This window comes from Mobula hypostoma, chromosome 28 (genome assembly GCF_963921235.1).
Source record: "Mobula hypostoma chromosome 28, sMobHyp1.1, whole genome shotgun sequence".
NCBI lineage: Eukaryota > Metazoa > Chordata > Chondrichthyes > Myliobatiformes > Myliobatidae > Mobula > Mobula hypostoma.
Window position 1 is genome coordinate 37,048,521 of NC_086124.1, and position 18,784 is coordinate 37,067,304.

General features: G+C 40.7%; 1 protein-coding gene across 2 annotated transcripts in view; it reads right to left on the reverse strand.

The window, feature by feature from the left end:
• Positions 1 to 114: 114 nt before the first annotated feature.
• ercc1 (excision repair cross-complementation group 1) overlaps positions 115 to 18,784 on the reverse strand; it is a 33,761-nt gene continuing 15,091 nt past the window's right edge. The window contains exons 7-9 of one of the 2 annotated variants that reach the window (XM_063035063.1): positions 17,659 to 17,730; positions 17,455 to 17,523; positions 120 to 310 (exon numbers count right to left, since the gene is read on the reverse strand). In XM_063035063.1, coding sequence (XP_062891133.1) covers positions 233 to 310; positions 17,455 to 17,523; positions 17,659 to 17,730 — 219 coding nt within the window. In that variant the 3' untranslated portion in view covers positions 120 to 232. Of the gene's footprint in view, positions 311 to 17,454; positions 17,524 to 17,658; positions 17,731 to 18,784 lie in introns of both variants that reach the window. The other variant, XM_063035064.1, reaches the window with a different exon arrangement.

Consider the following 18,784-nt stretch of genomic DNA (forward strand, 5'->3'; position numbering starts at 1 on the left):
ACAGAGATAGGGAGGGTTGAGGGAGGGGTTTGAACAGACAGACAGGGAGCGTAGGGGTTACAGAGATAGGGAGGGGGAAAGAGAACAAGAACAAGAATGGTCAACATCTACGTTTGTAAGAAGAGAATATTTTATTCAAAAACACTCTTCCCCCCAAGCATCACTGAGAGATATCCACCCTTTCCCATTTGATCTCTGTCAAACTCGTTTTGAGTGCCATGATCCGCCATTCTCAGGTGTCGCTCTTTCCATCTTGTGTCTGTTGGTCCCGGAGGAATGGCTCCCGAAGGAGATCGTGGATTCTCTGAGCCTGTGGGAAGGACGTGAGAAGATCAGTCTCTGTGTGGGTATTTCCAGCATCGAGGCAAAGCAATAGCGAATACAGCACAGAATAAAGGGTTAGAGTTACATTGATTACATATGATGGGAATCGAACCTGGGTCGCTGATATTGTAAAGTGTTGTGCCAACCACCACACTACCGTGCAATGGGAATCGAACCCAGGTCGCTGGTACTGTAAAACGTTGTGTTAACCACTACACTACCGTGCGATTGGAATTGAACCCGGGTCGTTGGTACTGTAAACCGTTGTGTTAACCACTACACTACCGTGTGGTGGGAATTAAACCCGGATTGCTGGTACTGTAAAACGTTGTTAACCACTACACGACCGTGCCAGCTCAGAAGGGCACTAAAAGAGACAAGAAGCTGCAAGGACCACGATGAGGTAGATTGTACTGGAACCCCATCTTATCGTACTGGGGGACCGTTCAATAGTCTGATAACAGCGGGGTAGAAGCTGTCCTCGTACTGGGGGACCGTTCAATAGTCTGATAACAGCGGGGTAGAAGCTGCCCTCGTACTGGGGGACCGTTCAATAGTCTGATAACAGCGGGGTAGAAGCTGCCCTCGTACTGGGGGACCGTTCAATAGTCTGATAACAGCGGGGTAGAAGCTGTCCTCGAGCCTGGTGGAATGTGGAACATGCTCTCAGGGTTTCGTATCTTCTCCCTGATGGGGGGGGGGGGGAGAGAGAGAGAGAATGTCCAGGGTGGATGACATCTTTGATTATGCTGGCTGCTTTACTAATGTGGAGTGTGCATACAGAGTCCATGGAGTGGAGGCTGGTTTCTGTGATGTGCTGAGCTGTGTCCACAATTCTCTGCGGTTTCCTGTGGTTGTTTACCTGCACTATACTTGTTTGTAACTGTAACACTTTATTCTGCATTGTTATTGTTTTCCCTTGTTTTACCTCAATGCACTGTGTAATGATCTGATCTGTGTGAACCGTGTGCTACGCAAGCTTTTCACCCTATCTCAGTACACGCTCAGCACAGAGACCAGCCTCCCCTACAAAGTTGTACAAGACACTGGTGAGACTGCACTTGGAGAACTGTGTTCAGTTCTGGTCAGCCTGCTGTAGGAAAGAGAGAAACATAGAAAACATACAGCACAATACAGGCCCTTCAGCCCACAAAGTTGTGCCGAACATGTCCTTACCTTAGAAATTACTGGGCATACCCATCGCCCTCTATTTTAATAAGCTCCACGTACTTATCTAAATGTCTCTTAAAAAACCCTATCATATCCGCCTCCACCACCGTTGGGGGCAGCCCATTCCACGCACTCACCACTCTCTGAGTAAAACACTTACCCCAGACATCTGCTCGGTACTGACTCCCAAGCACCTTAAACCTGTGTCCTCTTATGGCAACCATTTCAGCCCTGGGAAAAAGCCTCTGACTATCCACACCATCAATGCCTCTCATCATCTTATACACCTCTATCAGGTCACCTCTCATCCTCCGTCGCTCTAAGGAGAAAAGGCCAAGTTCAGTCAATCTATTCTCATAAGGCATGCTCCCCAATCCAGGCAACATTCTTGTAAATCTCCTCTGCACCCTTTCTATAGTTTCCACATCCTTCCTATAGTGAGGCGACCAGAACTGAGCACAGTACTCCAAGTGGGGTCTGACCAGGGTCCAAAATAGCTGCAACATTACCTCCCAGCTCATCAACTCAGTTCCACGGTTGATGAAGGCCAATGCCCCGTAAGCCTTCTTAACCACAGAGTCAACCTGCGCAGCTGCTTTGAGCATCCTATGGACTCGGACCCCAAGATCCTTCTGATCCTCCACACTGCCAAGAGTCTTACCATTAATACTACATTCTGCCATCATATTTGACCTACCAAAATGAACCACTTCACACTTATCTGGATTGAACTCCATCTGCCACTTCTCAACCCAGTTTTGCATCCTATCAATGTCCCGCTGTAACCTCTGACATCCCTCCACACTATCCACAACACCTCCAACCTTTGTGTCCTCAGCAAATTTACTCACCCATCCCTCCACTTCCACATCCAGGCCATTTATAAAAATCACGAAGAGCAAGGGTCCCAGAACAAATCCTTGAGGCACACGACTGGTGACTGACCTCCATGCAGAATATGACCCATCTACAACCACTCTTTGCCTTCTGCAATGTCCCCTTGGATCCCATGCCTCTTTACTTTCTCAATAAGCCTTGCATGGGGTACCTTATCAAATGCCTTGCTGAAATCCATATACACTACATTGTAAGGCACCACCTGCCAATAGACAATAGATGTAGGTGTAGGCCATTCAGCCCTTCGAGCCAGCACCACCATTCACTGTGATCATGGTTGATCAACCACAATCAGTACCCTTTTCTTGCCTTCTCCCCATATCCCTTCACTCCGCTATCTTTAAGAGCTCTATCTAACTCTTTCTTGAAAGAATCCAGAGAATTGGCCTCCACTGCCTTCTGAGGCAGAGCATTCCACAGATCCACAATCCTCTGTGTAAGAAAGTTTTCCCTCAACTCCGTTCTAAATTGTCTACCCCTTATTCTTAAACTGTGGCCTCAGGTTCTGGACTCCCCCAACATCGGGAACATGTTTCCTACCTCTAGCGTGTCCAATCCCTTAATAATCTTATATGTTTCAATCAGTTCCCCTCTCATCCTTCTAAATTCCAGTGTATACAAGCTCAGTTGCTCCAATCTTTCAACATATGATAGTCCCGCCATCCTGTGAACTAACCTCGTGAACCTACACTGCACTCCCTCAATAGCTAGAACGTCCTTCCTCAAATTTGGAGACCAAAACTGTACACAATATTCCAGGTGTGGTCTCACCAGGGCCCTGTACAACTGCAGAAGGACCTCTTTGCTCCTATACTCAATTCCCCTTGTTATGAAGGCCAGCATAGTCATAGTCATACTTTATTATTCCCGGGGGAAACTGGTTTGCATTACAGTTGCTCCATAAATAATAAATAGTAATAAAACCATAAATAGTTAAATAGTGATATGTAAATTATGCCAGTAAATTATGAAATAAGTCCAGGACCAGCCTATTGGCTCAGGATGTCTGACCCTCCAAGGGAGGAATTGTAAAGTTTGATGGCCACAGGCAGGAATGACTTCCTATGACGCTCTGTGTTGCATCTCGGTGGAATGAGTCTCTGGCTGAATGTACTCCTGTGCCCACCCAGTACATTATGTAGTGGATGGGAGACATTGTCCAAGATGGCATGCAACTTGGACAGCATCCTCTTTTCAGACACCACCGTCAGAGAGTCCAGTTTCATCCCCACAACATCACTGGCCTTACAAATGAGTTTGTTGATTCTGTTGGTGTCTGCTACCCTCAGCCTGCTGCCCCAGCACATAACAGCAAACATGGTAACACTGGCCACCACAGACTCGTAGAACATCCTCAGCATCGTCTGGCAGATGTTAAAGGACCTCAGTCTCCTCAGGAAATAGAGACGGCTCTAACCCTTGTAGACAGCCTCAGTGTTCTTTGACCAGTATAGTTTATTGTCAATTCGTATTCCCAGGTATTTGTAATCCTCCAGCATGTCCACACTGACCCCCTGGATGGAAACAGGGCTCTCCTCGGGTCTACCACCAGCTCCTTAGTCTTTTTCACATTAAGCTGCAGATAATTCTGCTCACACCATGTGACAAAGTTTCCTACCGTAGCCCTGTACTCAGCCTCATCTCCCTTGCTGATGCATCCAACTATGGCAGAGTCATCCGAAAACTTCCTGAAGATGACAAGACTCTGTGCAGTAGTTGAAGTCCGAGTTGTAAATAGTGAAGAGAAAGGGAGACAAGGCAGTCCCCCGTGGAGCCCCAGTGCCATTAGCTTTCTTCACTGCCTGCTGTACCTGCATGCTTACTTTGTAACTGATGAACAAGGACACCTAGATCTCGTTGTACTTCCCCTTTTCCTAACTTGACACCATTCAGATAGTAATCTGCCTTCCTGTTCCTGACACCAAAGTTGATAACCTCACATTTACCCACATTAAACTGCATCTGCCCACTCACCCAACCTGTCCAAGTCACCCTGCATTCTCATAATGTCCTCCTCACATTTCACACTGCCACCCAGCTTTGTGTCATCCGCAAATTTGCTAATGTTACTTTTAATCCCTTCATCTAAATCATTAATATATATTGTAAATAGCTGTGGTCCCAGCACTGAGCCTTACGGTACCCCACTAGTCATTGCCTGCCATTCTGAAAAGGTCTCATGAATCCCTACTCTTTGTTTCCTGTCTGCCAACCAATTTTCTATCCATGTCAGTATCCGACCCCCAATACCATGTGCTCTAATTTTGCCCACTAATCTCCTATGTGGGACCTTATCAAAGGCTTTCTGAAAGTCCAGGTACACTACATCCACTGGCTTTCCCATGTCCATTTTCATAGTTACATTCTCAAAAAAATTCCAGAAGATTAGTCAAGCATAATCCATGCTGACTCGGACCTATCCTGCCACGGCTATCCAAATATGCCGCTATTACATCTTTTATAATTGATTCCAGCATCTTCCCCACCACTGATGTCAGACTAACTGGTCTATAATTGCCTGTTTTCTCTCTCCCTCCTTTCTTAAAAAGTGGGATAACATTAGCTACCCTCCAATCTGCAGGAACTGATCCTGAATCTATAGAACATTGGAAAATGATTACCAATGCGTCCACAATTTCTAGAGCCACCTCCTTAAGTACCCTGGGATGCAGACCATCAGGCCCTGGGGATTTATCAACCTTCAGTCCCATCAGTTTACCCAACACCATTTTCTGCCTGATGCGAATTTCCTTCAGTTCCTCTGTTACCCTAGGTCCTCTGGCCACTATTACATCTGGGAGATTGTTTGTGTCTTCCCTAGTGAAGACAGATCCGATGTACTTGTCCAGCTCATCTGCCATTCCCTTGTTCCCCATAATAATTTCACCCGTTTCTGTCTTCAAGGGCTCAACTTTAGTCTTAACTAATTTTTTCCTCTTCACATACCTAAAGCAGCTTTTACTATCCTCCTTTATATTTTTGGCTAGCTTACCTTCGTACCTCATCTCCCCGCGCCCGCCCCCCCATTGCCTTTTTAGTTATCTTCTGTTGCTCCTTAAAAGTCTCCCAATCATCCTTGACAAAGCCTTGCTGACTACTCCTAATCATATTATACCTCTCCAAATGTTCATAAGTCCTGCCTCTCAGGATCTTCTCCATCAATTTACCAACCACTGAGGTAAGACTCACTGGTCTATAATTTCCTGGGCTTTCTCTACTCCCTTTCTTGAATAAAGGAACCACATTTGCAACCTTTCAATCCTCTGGAACCTCTCCCGTCTCCATTGATGATGCAAAGTTCATTGCCTGAGGCTCAGCAATATCTTTCCTCGCCTCCCACAGTAGCCTGGGGTACACCTCATCTGGTCCCGGCTACTTATCCAATTTGATGCTTTCCAAAAGCTCCAGCACATCCTCTTTCTTAATATCTACATGCTCAAGCTTTTCAGTCTGCTGAAAGTCATCAGTACAATCACCAAGATCCTTTTCCATAGTGACTATGAAGTATTCATTAAGTACCTCTGCTATTTCCTCCGGTTCCATACACACTTTCCCACTGTCACATTTGATAGGTCCTATTCTTTCACGTCTTATCCCCTTGCTCTTCACATACTTGTAGAATGCCTTGGGATTTTCCTTAATCCTGCTCACCAAGGCCTTCTCATGGCTCCTTCTGGCTCTCCTAATTTCATTCTTAAACTCCTTCCTATTAGCCTTATAATCTTCTAGATCTCCAACATTACCTAGCTCTCTGAACCTTTTGTAAGCTTTTCTTTTCTTCTTGATTAGATTTATTACAGCCTTTGTACATCACGGTTCCTGTATCCTACCATAACTTCCCCATCTCATTGGAACGTACATATACAGAACTCCATACAAATATCCCCTGAATATTTGCCACATTTCTTCCATACTTTTCCCTGAGAACATTTGTTTTCAATTTAAGCCTCCAATTTCCTGCCTGATAGCCTCATAATTCCCCTTACTCCAATAAAATGCTTTCCTAACTTGTCTGTTCCCATCTATTTCCAATGCTATTGTAAAGGAGACAGAATTATGATCACTCTCCAAAATGCTCTCCCACTGAGAGATCTGACACCTGACCAGATGTTGTTAAACTCGAAACAGTGCAGAAAAGATTTACCAGGATGTTAGCACGACTGAGTTACCAGGAGAAGTTGTGTAGTCTAGGACTTTATTACCTGGAATATCGGAGATTAGCGGGTGACCTGATAGAGGTAAATACATACTATCATGAGAGCTATGGAGGCCCTCCGTTGGTCAAGGTCGATTATGGTGTCATAGCCAGAGCACTATGATATGGGGGGTAAACAGTTGCCCATGGAGCAGGCCCCCCTCTTGTCATGCAGCTGATGAATTCAAAAGGACACCAGAGAGCAGTACAGTTTAGCAGGAGTTGCTGGTCAGATCTGAACTCAATGTACGACCGCCTTAGAGACTCCAGCTCTTCATGTTCCCTTGGGGTTTACTCCCAAAGCTTTCCCCATGAGTGGGTATAGCCACAAGGCAGTGGAGGTTTGAGATCAGAGATTTCCTTCTCCAAGAATGGCTAGCCATCTGCCCGAAGTGACTGGTTTTAAAGCCCTTTCTCCTGTCAGTGGAAACGGTCCCACCAGGCCTAGTAGCTAAGCCATACATGAAGGCTTGGTTGTCAAAGGCTATTTGGGGAGAACATCATTGAAAGCATTTAATAGGGAACGGGAGCTCATCCCACTACCAGACCGGCTATAACAACTTTATGAATGATTAAAACAAAAAGGCTCAGGATCAATGATCCCTCTAATTTTTAGTAGCAAAAATCTTACATTGTGCAAATTTTTTTCCTGACAGAAGTATGTGCGCACTCAATACACACATGCGACAGTTTATGTAGGTTTACAAAATATTTGACATAAAACTGCACAGAACAATGACAAAATAACATACGTATTTAAGTCACACACACAAAAAATGCTGGTGAACACAGCAGGCCAGGCAGCATCTCTAGGAAGAGGTTCAGTCGACGTTTTGGGCCGAGGCCCTTCGTCAGGACTAACTGAAGGAAGAGCTAGTAAGAGATTTGAAAGTGGAAGTGGGGGGAGCCCGGAGGATGGGCAAGAAGTCAGAGTGAGAGAGAGAGAGGGAGAAAAAAAATGGGAAAGAAAAAATCATAATGATGATAATTAATAAATAAAGAAAGAAAGAAATAAGGGATGGGGTGCAAAGGGGCATTAACGGAAGTTAGAGAAGTCAATGTTCATGCCATCAGGGTGGAGATATTTAACTTTTATCATATTTAAGTCACTCAGTTATTTTTTCTCTCTCCTGTGTCTTTGGCATTTACCCATTCTTTATAAACTCTATCTCGGCTAATAGAACTTCCATCCCATTGATAGCTTTTGATTCTCATTCACATGTCCAAATGACATTCACCTAAACGGTTTCTCAGCTTGTTTTTGAGTTGATTCATTAGGCTAAAACCTCGCTCATAGTCCGCACTAGACGCAAGAAAGGTTCCCCCAATGTCCATCAACTGTGCAAGGTCGCAAAACTGTTCATTTTGAAGTACAAATGCCACCACTTGAGCAAAGTTTGAAATCGGATTGGATTTAATTTTTTCTTGCACGGAAAATTTGAAATCATTAAACTGTCTAACTATTACAATATTTTCAGCTAGAAAATCATGATATTTTAGACATAAGGCATTAACTTGTTCATCGCCAAATGTGAAGTCACAATCTGCAATTGCGTAGAAATCAAAAGTTAACCATTCTTGTCCCTCAACTTTGATCTCCTCTGAGTTTGATCGTTTTCGCTCTCACTCATCTGCACTCAACCGTAACAGGCATAGTACTCCTGTAATGGGTAGTGACGAATTCTGTTGCCTGAGCTTTTGTACACCATCCAAATGCGATTTACTTGCCAAATGACGCTTCAAAAAGTTAAGTTTCCAAATATCATCCCACTTCTTTCCACTAGCAAATTCTCCAGCAACTTTCGCATCACGATAATACAAACAGTTTACTCCAGTTTCCGAATCATACATAAATATTTCTCGTAGCTGAACGCTCATGACCTCATGAGCTTTTGGTGTAACAGTTTCTACTATTTTGTTAAGCCATTCAACTTTAAACAAATTTGCAGTTCTTTTGCGCTTCACGCCCTTAAATTAAGCAAGTCACCAGGATCAGATGGATATACGGCAGAGTGGTATAAGGAATTTAGAAATGAGTTAATTCCTGTTTTTCTCCCCACACTGAACTGGGCCCTAAGAAAGGCACAAATGCCCCCCAGCTGGAAGGAAGCGATAATCTCAGCTATACCGAAAGGCGGCCAGGATAAAATGGAATGTGGGTCATTTAGACCAACATCTGTTCTTAATGTGGATTATAGATTACTTACCTCCATCATGGCCAAACGATTAGTAGAGTTTCTACCCACACTGATACATAATGATCAGACAGGTTTTATACAACAACACTAAACACAAGACAATATACAAAGGACACTTCACATTATGGATCATATAAAAAAAAGAAATTGAAGCAATAGTGATAAGCGTGGATGCTGAAAAGGCATTTGATTCAGTTAATTGGAATTTTCTTTACAGAGTTTTACATAGATTTGGTCTACATAACACAATTATTAAAACTATACAGGCACTATATGACAATCCTACTGCTAGGATTAAAATCAATGGATATTTATCTAATAGTTTTACCCTAGAAAGGGGCACGAGACAGGGTCTAAGGTAGAAGCTGTATAACTCATCTTCTACCTTAGGCCTCTTCACATCATATCTGGAACCATTAGCTCAACACATCAGACAAAATGAAGATATCAGGGGAATTACTATTAAGGGAACAGAACATAAATTGGCCTATTATGCAGATGACATTTTGATCTATCTAGGGCAACCATTTTTTACCTAAATTGATGCAATCCTTTGAACAATATGGCCAATTATCAGGATACAAGATCAACATAGATAAAATCCAACTACTTTCATATAACTATAGCCCACCAAGAGAAATTGAAAGTAGATATCCTTGGGCATGGCAAACAGAGTCTGTCAAATATTTGGCATCATTATGCCAAAAAATTTGGCAAAATTATCAGAATGCAATTATCAGCCTATATATAAAAAAATTAAGGAAGATATAACAAGATGGAACCTAATTCTTTTTCTTGGTCTCAGTTCAAGGATACTGTAATCAACACTGATGTACAGAGAATCTGTTAAAATAAATATACTGCCCAGACTACTATATCTCTTTTAGACCCTACCAATAGAGATTAACCATAATCAATTCAATGAATGGAACAAGATGCTATCAAGATACATATGGCAAGGTAAAAGGCCTAGAATTCGTCTCAAAACTTTGCAATTAGTCAAGGAAAAGGGGGGATGGGGCCTACCTTCTCTTAGAGATTACTATTTTGAGGCACAGTTGAGAGCTGTGATATGCTGGTGCAACCCATCATATGGCACTCAATGGAAAAACATTGAGGAGAGGATACTTTCCATCCCCATACAGGCAATTTTGGCTGATAACAACCTACAAAGTTACATAAATACTACTGATAACCCATGGGTGAAATGGACTCTTAAAATATGGAAAACTATTACAAAAGAATATAAACTAGAGAGAGACATTGCAATTCTTAAGTGGTGTGCATATGACTCGGATTTTACGCCAAATAAACTGGATGCTAGATTTAAGGACTGGACAGCTAAAGGGATAACAGCTATTTGCAATATAATGAAAGAATGAACACTGTTCAGTTTTGAAATGCTCAAAGAGAAACACTTATTAGAAAAACAAGACTTTTATCGATATTTACAGATGCAACAGTATGTTAATAGGATGGTTAAAAATGTAACCAAGGCAAGTACATGTTTGATAGAGCTATTTTGAAAAGCATATAATTCATACAACGGTAGTAGAATCATTTCAAGCGTGTATAAGGGTTTGTCAAATCTTAAAACACATTCGACTTCATACATTAAAACAAAATGGGAGAAGGAAGGAGGGATAATAATATCTGAGGAAGACTGGACAATAATATGGAGGTATCAACGGAAGTGTACCAGCTCACAGAAATGGAGGGAGTTTGGATGGAAAAACTTGATAAGATATTTTATTACACCCTCTCAGAAATCCTATTATGATAGTAATCTCCCTATTTGCTGGAGAAATTACGGAAATCAAAATGCAAACCATTATCATATTTTCTGGGAATGCCCCATTATCAAAGACTGTTGGAGTGGGATACATAATGCCCTACAAGACATCTTTAAATGTGAAATACCCTTAGAGAGTAAGACCATATATTTTGGGTATATACCTTCAGAATGGTTGAAAAGAGCTAAATATTTAATGAATATACTGCTGGTGGCTGGTAAAAAGACCCTTACCAGGAAATGGTTATCACAGGAGAGCCCAACTTTAAATGTATGGATGGAAATTACAATGGACATTTACAAAATAGAGAAGATAACAGCATCTGTTAATCATAAGTTGGAACAATTTGATTCATACTGGGAAAAATGGTTTAACTACATAACACCTCATAGGCCTGATTTTATTCTCACAAGTCAATGAATAGGTTGTAAAAAAAAAGATCACTCCCTCCTTTGTCCATAGTTTTCTTCTTTTGATTGTTTTTTTTCCCTCTGCTTTCTATAAGTGTATACCTCAGATAAATATTATGTGGAGATTTGTGACAAATATTACTATATGATACATATGTACAGTATCTGAAATACATCTTATGGGAAAGTTTTGTTTGATGATGAACTTCAATAAAAAATAAATTACAAAAAAGAGTAAGTGATATTCTTGATTTGTTGATGTAACCTTCATGGATCAGTAATAGGGATTCTTTCTAATTGCTCACATTCCTGGTTTAACCATTCTTCTATGGCTTTTTGATATAAACTTTTAACTTTTTTATCCAAGGACTTATATTTTATAGGATTTGCTTTCAAATCCTATACATCAATGAATCAAGAATATCACTGGTAAAAATCTCCTCTGTTCTTCAGGTGGATGTTTGAAAGCAAAGGATGGTACCATTATCATGGAAAAAGATGAGATTATGAATAGATGGCCTGAGTATATTCAGGAATTGTTTGAAGACGATCGAGGCGGAAAACCAGAAATTAAGAAGAACATTGAAGGTCCAAGTATTTTAAAATCTGAAGTTCGTAATGCAATAAATAAGATGAAGAAAGGAAAGGCAGCAAGTCCTGATGAATTAGTAATAGAACAAATTATCGCCCTTGAAGATTATGGAATTGAAAAATTTATTGATTTAATCAATGACATTTATGAGACTGGAATAATACAAGAGATGAAAAAAATCAGTATTTATCACTTTTCCTAAGAAACCTGGAGCAATAGAATGTGAATTACATAGGACCATGAGTTTAATGAGTCACATCACCAAGGTACTTCTAAGAATTTTGATGATAAGCTGAAATAGGTAAAGAACAATATGGTTATCCCTAAAAAAGGAAAAGGTCTATCTGAAAGTGCCTCCTATAGACCAATTTCTTTATTGAATGTGGACTTTAAAATTCTCTCTAAAATTCTGGCTAATAGGCTTGAGAATATTTTACCTACTGTTATTTCAAATGATTAAACTGGATTTATTAAAAATAGGTATTCACACTTGCTATTGCTCTTAGGGACTCCAACTCTGTTCAGGGTATTAAGAGAGGGGATAAAGTACATAAGGTTTTGTTGTATGCAGATGATTTATTAGTTTACATTTCAGACCCTAGGAAATCTATCCCTTCTATGTTATCCATATTTACTGAATTTAGTACTTTCTCTGGATACAAGTTAAATTTACATAAAAGTGAATTATTTCCTATTAATAACTATTCAGATCAATATGATCTAATACCTTTTAATATTGCTAAAAATTATTTTACCTATCTTGGTATTAAAATTATTAAAAATTTTAAAGATTTATATAAATACAATTTTCTTCCTTTAATTGAATATAAACAACAAACGCTTTCCAAATGGTCGCCTATGACGTTGTCATTAATTGGTCGAATAAATGCTATAAAAATGACAATTTTACCGAAATTCTTATACACATTTCAAGCTGTTCATCCTTTGTTCCGAAAACATTTTTTGATAAAATAGGTTCTATGATCTTATCATATATTGGGAATAATATAAGCTCCAGAGTGAGTAAACCTTTATTGCAAATATTTAAAAAAGATGGTGGCTTGGCCGTACCAAACTTTAGACTCTATTATTGGGCAATCAATATTCGTTATATTACTTTTTGGATTCACTGTATAGATATGCAGGACTGTCCTTTATGGTTGGACTTGGAGGAGAACTCGGTAAAGGGGTTCTCTTTGGCTTCTTTGCTGGGAGCTCCTCTTCCCTTTTTGTTTTCTAAGATTGGTAGACAAGATCTTAGTCCCATTGTTAGACATACATTAAAAATTTGGTTTCAGTTTCGCAGATCTTTTGACTTAAATAACTTTGTTCTTTCTAATAATATCCATTTTAATTATTTTTTAAACCATCAATTTTCGACAAGGCCTTTTTAACATGGAAAACTAAGGGAATAATAACTTTTTTAGATTTGTTTTTAGAGGATTGTTTAATGTCTTTTTCTCAGCTAATGGACAAATATGATTTATCTAATGCACAATTTTTTAGATATTTACAAGTTAGGAATTTTTTTACGTGATTTGTTACCAAATATGACAGATGCTATCTTTCAGCTTAAACCATTCCAAAAAGGATTGCTAGTCATCATTATATATAAACGGCTATTGAATTTACGAATGATGTCTAATGATAAGGTTAAACTTAGTTCACAATTCATCTATTTGTGCCCGTCACTCCTTGATTCAGTTCAAGGTAGTGACATATGTCAAAAGATAAACTAGCACATATTTTTTCTAATATAAATCCTACTTGTGATAGATGTAACACTGAGGTGGCCACTTTTACACATAAATTTTGGTCCTGCATAAAGTTAAATAACTTTCGGAGAGATGTTTTTAGAATGTTATCCAAAGTCATAGGTCTGGACCTACAACCTAATTCACTTACAGCAATCTTTGGGGCAATTCCAGTGGAGGCAGGAAACACTCAACGCATAATAGCTTTCTCAACTTTATTGGCTAGGAGAGCTATTCTATTGTACTGGAAGGATCCCAATCCACCTACTGTATTTTTTTGGCTCTCCTCCATTATGTCTTGTTTAAGTTTGGAGAAAATAAGAAGTCGGACGTTTGATACATCTTTTAAATTTGAGCAAATTTGGTGACCTTTTATTCAATATTTTCCATATGATCTAATTTTTGTTACTCTTATAGTTAATTACTCTTTTTTCTCCGTGAATTTTTAGATTTGATCAGAAGGATCTTCCCTTTCTTTTTAACTATATCCTCAAAATGGACTGCCCAATCCCCTTTCTTTTTTGTTTTAGGTTAGTTTTGTTGGGGGTTTTTTCCTCCAATAATAGAAAATTTTGAATCTTTTTTTTTAAATGAACTGTTAAGAGGAGAAGTGGTTCTCTTTTCTCTTTATATTAGCTGAATACTATACATGATTTTGACAGTGTATGCTCCTTTCTGTTTATATTATTATTGAATGATGTATTTGAGATAACCTCTCCTCTGGTTTCTATTTACCCTTATTCTTTTAAACTGATAAAAAAAGATTGAAAGCAAAGAACAATATGGTTTTGTGAAAGACAAAGGTACAAGTAATGCGGTATTGATGTTAAGGATACTATCAGAATGAGCTATTCAAGTGTAAAAAGATTTGTTTGTTTGTTTTATCGACAAAAACATTTGCTAAAGTGAAGCACAATAAGTTATTTGAAATATTACAGGAAACTCTAGATCTAGATTCGAAAGACCTCCGCCTAATCAGAAATCTGTACTGGAACAAAACTGCCGCTGTAAGAATAGATGGAGAAGTGAGTCAGTTTACGAAAATCAAGAGGCGTTAGACAAGGGTGTGTTTTCTTCCCTGATTTGTTTAATGTGCACAGTAAAACAATATTACAAAAAATAAGAGACATCTTGGGAATCAAAGTTGGCGGTGAAAACATCAATAATTTTAGATATGTGGATGACACTGTGCAAGTATGAAGGAAGAACTACAAAACTTAATTGATACAGTTGTTGAAGAAAGTGCAGAAATGGGCCTATCAATCAATTGCAAAAAGACAGAATGTATGGTGATATCCAAAAAGAAGGAGAATCCTATCTGCAGGCTGAGAATAAACGGGGAAGACATAAAACAAGCACAGAACTTTTGCTACTTAGGAAGCTGGGTGACATCAGATGGCAGGTGGGGCATGGACATCAAAAGAAGAATAGGGATGGCAAAAGATACCTTTACGAGAATGAAGAGTAGACTGACCAACGCTAAACTAGGTATGACAATCCGCCTCAGAGCACTGAAATGTTACATTCATCCAGTTATGTTATATGGCTCAGAATGTTGGAATCTAGTAACATGAGGAAACGAACTGAAGCAGCAGAAATGTGGTTTTTGAGGAGGATGCAAAGAATATCATGGAAAAAACAAATATCTAATGAGGATGTCATGAACAGAGCAAGCACAAAAAGAGAAATAATGTATGAGATCATGAAAAGGCAATGTGACTTCATTGGACATGTGATGAGGAAAGAGGAGTTAGAATGCATGGTAATTATGGGAAAGATTGAAGGGAAGAAAGCAAGAGGAAGGTAAAGACAAATGATGATGGACACAGCAGCCAGAGAACTGGAAATGAATACCACTGAATTGATCCACTTACCCGAAACAGGAGTGTGTGGGCCATGGCAGTCAAAGCTCAAACTGGGCATGGCACCTGATGATGATTTTAGAAAGGATATAATGACATTGCAGAGGGTTCAGAGAAGATTCACGAGAATGATTCCAGGAGTGAAAGGGTTACCATATGAGGAACGCCGGGCAGCTCTTGGGCTGTTTTTCCTGGAGTTCAGGAGAATGAGGGGGGAGCTCATAGATACATTCCGAATGTTAAAAGGCCTGAACAGATTAGATATGGCAAAGTTATTTCCCATGGTAGGAGAGACAAGGACAAGAGGGCACGACTTCACCCAGGATTGAAGGACGTCCATTTAGAGCAGAGATGTGGAGAAATTACTTTAGTCAGAAGATGGTAAATCTGTAGAATTTGTTGCCATGGAGGCCAAGTCATTGGGTGTATTTAAGGCAGAGATAGATAGGTTCTTGATTAGCCAGGGTATCAAAAGATATGGGGAGAAGGCGGGGGAGTAGGGATGACCGGAAGAATTGGATCAGCCCCGAACTGAATGGCGGAGCACACTCAATGGGCCGAACGGCCTATTTCTGTTCCTATATCTTATGGTCTTTAAGATTACATGAACATCAGCTAGCCATAAGAAGACACAATCCTCATGTCACTTATCTCAGTACAGGAGGAGCAAGAAGGACACACTTTCATTTGGAAAACTACAAAGATCCCAGCAGAAGCACAAAACAAGAAATGGAGAATTCTCAGAAGATTGGCTCTCAATGGAAGACTTTATTAACAAGTATATTGAATTGGATGGATGCAATTTAGCTATGTGTCTGTGGGATTAGGGCCAAGGGACATCGCTCACAACGAATGATAAGCAAAGATTCAAAGTATATTTATTATCAAAGTATGTAAGAGATTCCTCTTACCCACAGACAGACACAAAACAAAGAAAACCATGGAACCTGATCAAAGAAAAACATCAACCCCCGCCCCCCCCCCCCCAATAAACCAGGGATACAGAGACAACTCAGCTATCCAGTTGGCCGGGACCCCGTGAATAATAGCGGTCAGTGTGACAGTCAACCAATCAGATCAATTTGGACCAATATAAAAGCAAACTGTTAGAAACAACACCCAATGGTGTACTCCGGATGTCACCTTGACTGGTGATGAAATATTTGTGACCTAACCTCCAGGCTCAGCGAACAGCCCTGCAAACAAGCAGCCAACCTGAATCCCAATCTTCTTTCTCATTTCATTCAGAATTAACTTCAATTTTCAGTTCACCTTGATAGATCTTAGCTTGTTTCATGATCAGCACATGATCACTCTTTCAATGCACGATCAAGATCTTCATATCTCACATTATGCTGTGCGTTTTTTTCTATTTTTCATTAACTTCTGTTCATTTCATATGTGAAGTCACTTCTCAGAACTGAGTGGCGTGCAGAGACCTGCACATCACCAGGGAACCTTCCCAGCACCTTGTGGAATTTTCCATTGGTGACGTCATGTCAGCGCCCAGAAAACTTTTGGATTTCAGAGGTTTAGGATAAGGAGTATTCAACCTGTACCATATAGATCAGTACAGAGACAGAAGAGATTTAGAGGGCTACAGGCCAAATGCAGGCAGATGGGACTAGCTTGCTGGGAAATAGGGTCAGCATAGACCAGATGAGCCAAGGAGCCTGGTTTCTTGTATAAATCTATACCTCTCAAGATCTGGGGTGAGTATGTTAAATAGGAATACTTGAAATTTAACCCAGGCAAGTGTGAGGTGTTGCCATTTGGGAGGTGAAACGTAAAGGGTCAGGACACAGTAAATGGCCAGACCCTTAACAGTGCTGATGTACAGAGGCATCTCGGGCCCACCGAAAGTGGCCCCACAAGTAGAGAGGGAAGTATAGAAGACATATGACACACTTGCTTCATCAGTTGGGTACAAGAGTCCGGAAGTCACATTGCAGCTGTATAAAACTCTGATCAGACCACACTCTGGTCGCCCCGTTACAGGATGTGTGTGTGTGTGGGGTGCAGAATTCTGGAGCGACAGAGTCTGAGGGGAGATCTGATAGAGGTTTATAAGATTACGAGAGGCACAGATGGAATCTGTTCCCCCAGGGTGGAAATGTCTAATACTAGAGGACATGCACTTCAGGTGAGAAGGGAGAAGTTCATGTTGATGCTTTTACACAGAAAGGGCTGGATGCCTGGAATCACCTTTCTTTCCCCTTCCCACTCCCTCCACTTCTATTGAGAAGAGTGTACACTCACCTTCTGGGGACCGAGACCAGGGCAGAGGGAGAGCTCGTCTGTAGGGGCCTCAATGATCCCTGAGAGTGTCTGGCAGAGAGAAAGGGTAGTGTGATGACCATGAGCAGAGGGAGAGATGGGGAGAGGGGGGAGGGACAGAGGGACGGAGAAGCGGGGGAGAAGAGGGGATAGACGTGGTAGTGCAAAGGTTGCTATCAATCTGACCTTAAACGTGCTGATGAGAGTGATGCAGTCGGTCCGGTTGACAGATTTGACAGTGGTGAGGCAGTCGGTGATCTGTGGGAGAAGAGCAGGGTTTAGTGGAGATCACGGCCAGGAGATGAGGGGGAGGGGGAGAGCGAGGGAGAGGGAGAGAGTGAGAGAGCGAGAGGGAGAGAGAGCGCAAGAGAATGAATGAATGTGCTCAAGAAGAGTGTGTGGCAGATTGAGAATACAAAAGGAGGCAGTGAGTGCCAGAGAGAGTTTGTACTTAAGTGTTTATGCAAGAGAGAGAATGCACGTGAAAGTGTATAACTGAGAGAGTGCGCAAGACAGAGTCTGTGTTTCACGATGTGTGAGTGTGCAAGAAAGACAGGGAGAGAGTGTGTGCATTAAACGCTGAGAGTTAAACGCAACCAGAGAAGGAGAGAGCGCGAGTGTGACAGAGAGTGAGAGGGTATATGTGCAGGGAAGAGTGTGGGGAAAGGATGGAATCAGGTTTAATATCACTGGCATATGAAATTTGTTGTTTTGCAGCAGCAGTACAGTGCAATACGTAATAATAAAACTATAAACTGCAGTAAGAAATTTTATATACACACACATCCTGTACATACCCACATACATATAGTAGATTACAGTTAACTTGGCCATCGGTTATTCAGGACAGCCACCTATTTGGGACAACTTCTAAAGAACAAAAACTAATCGACAAAATATCCTGATTCCCTTCATTTATTTGCGACACTACTCTACTTAAATGGGACAAGAGACTGTTGCCAAACAGTTTCCAAGTAGCATCTCACACATGCACTTGTGTAGCTGTCAGATGCTACACCGTGTTTAGAGCAAACTGTTTTTAAAGTGTCAAGTGCGTGTGTTTGTGTTCAAAAAGCAGTGGTTTTTGTCACTGGTAGTTGGTAAGAAATAAGCAGCAAGACAATTCAGAACTGTTTTGTTTACTGTAGTTTTCAAGCTTTCAGGCTTGAGATACCAGAAATGGCTGGGAGTAAAAATGAAATGATTTCACTACTTCAACAAGTTAGGTACTATGAAGGATTTGAAGGTATTGACAATCATCTTGAAAGTTACAATGAAAATGAAGATTTGGAGGATGCAAATGTCGAAAGGA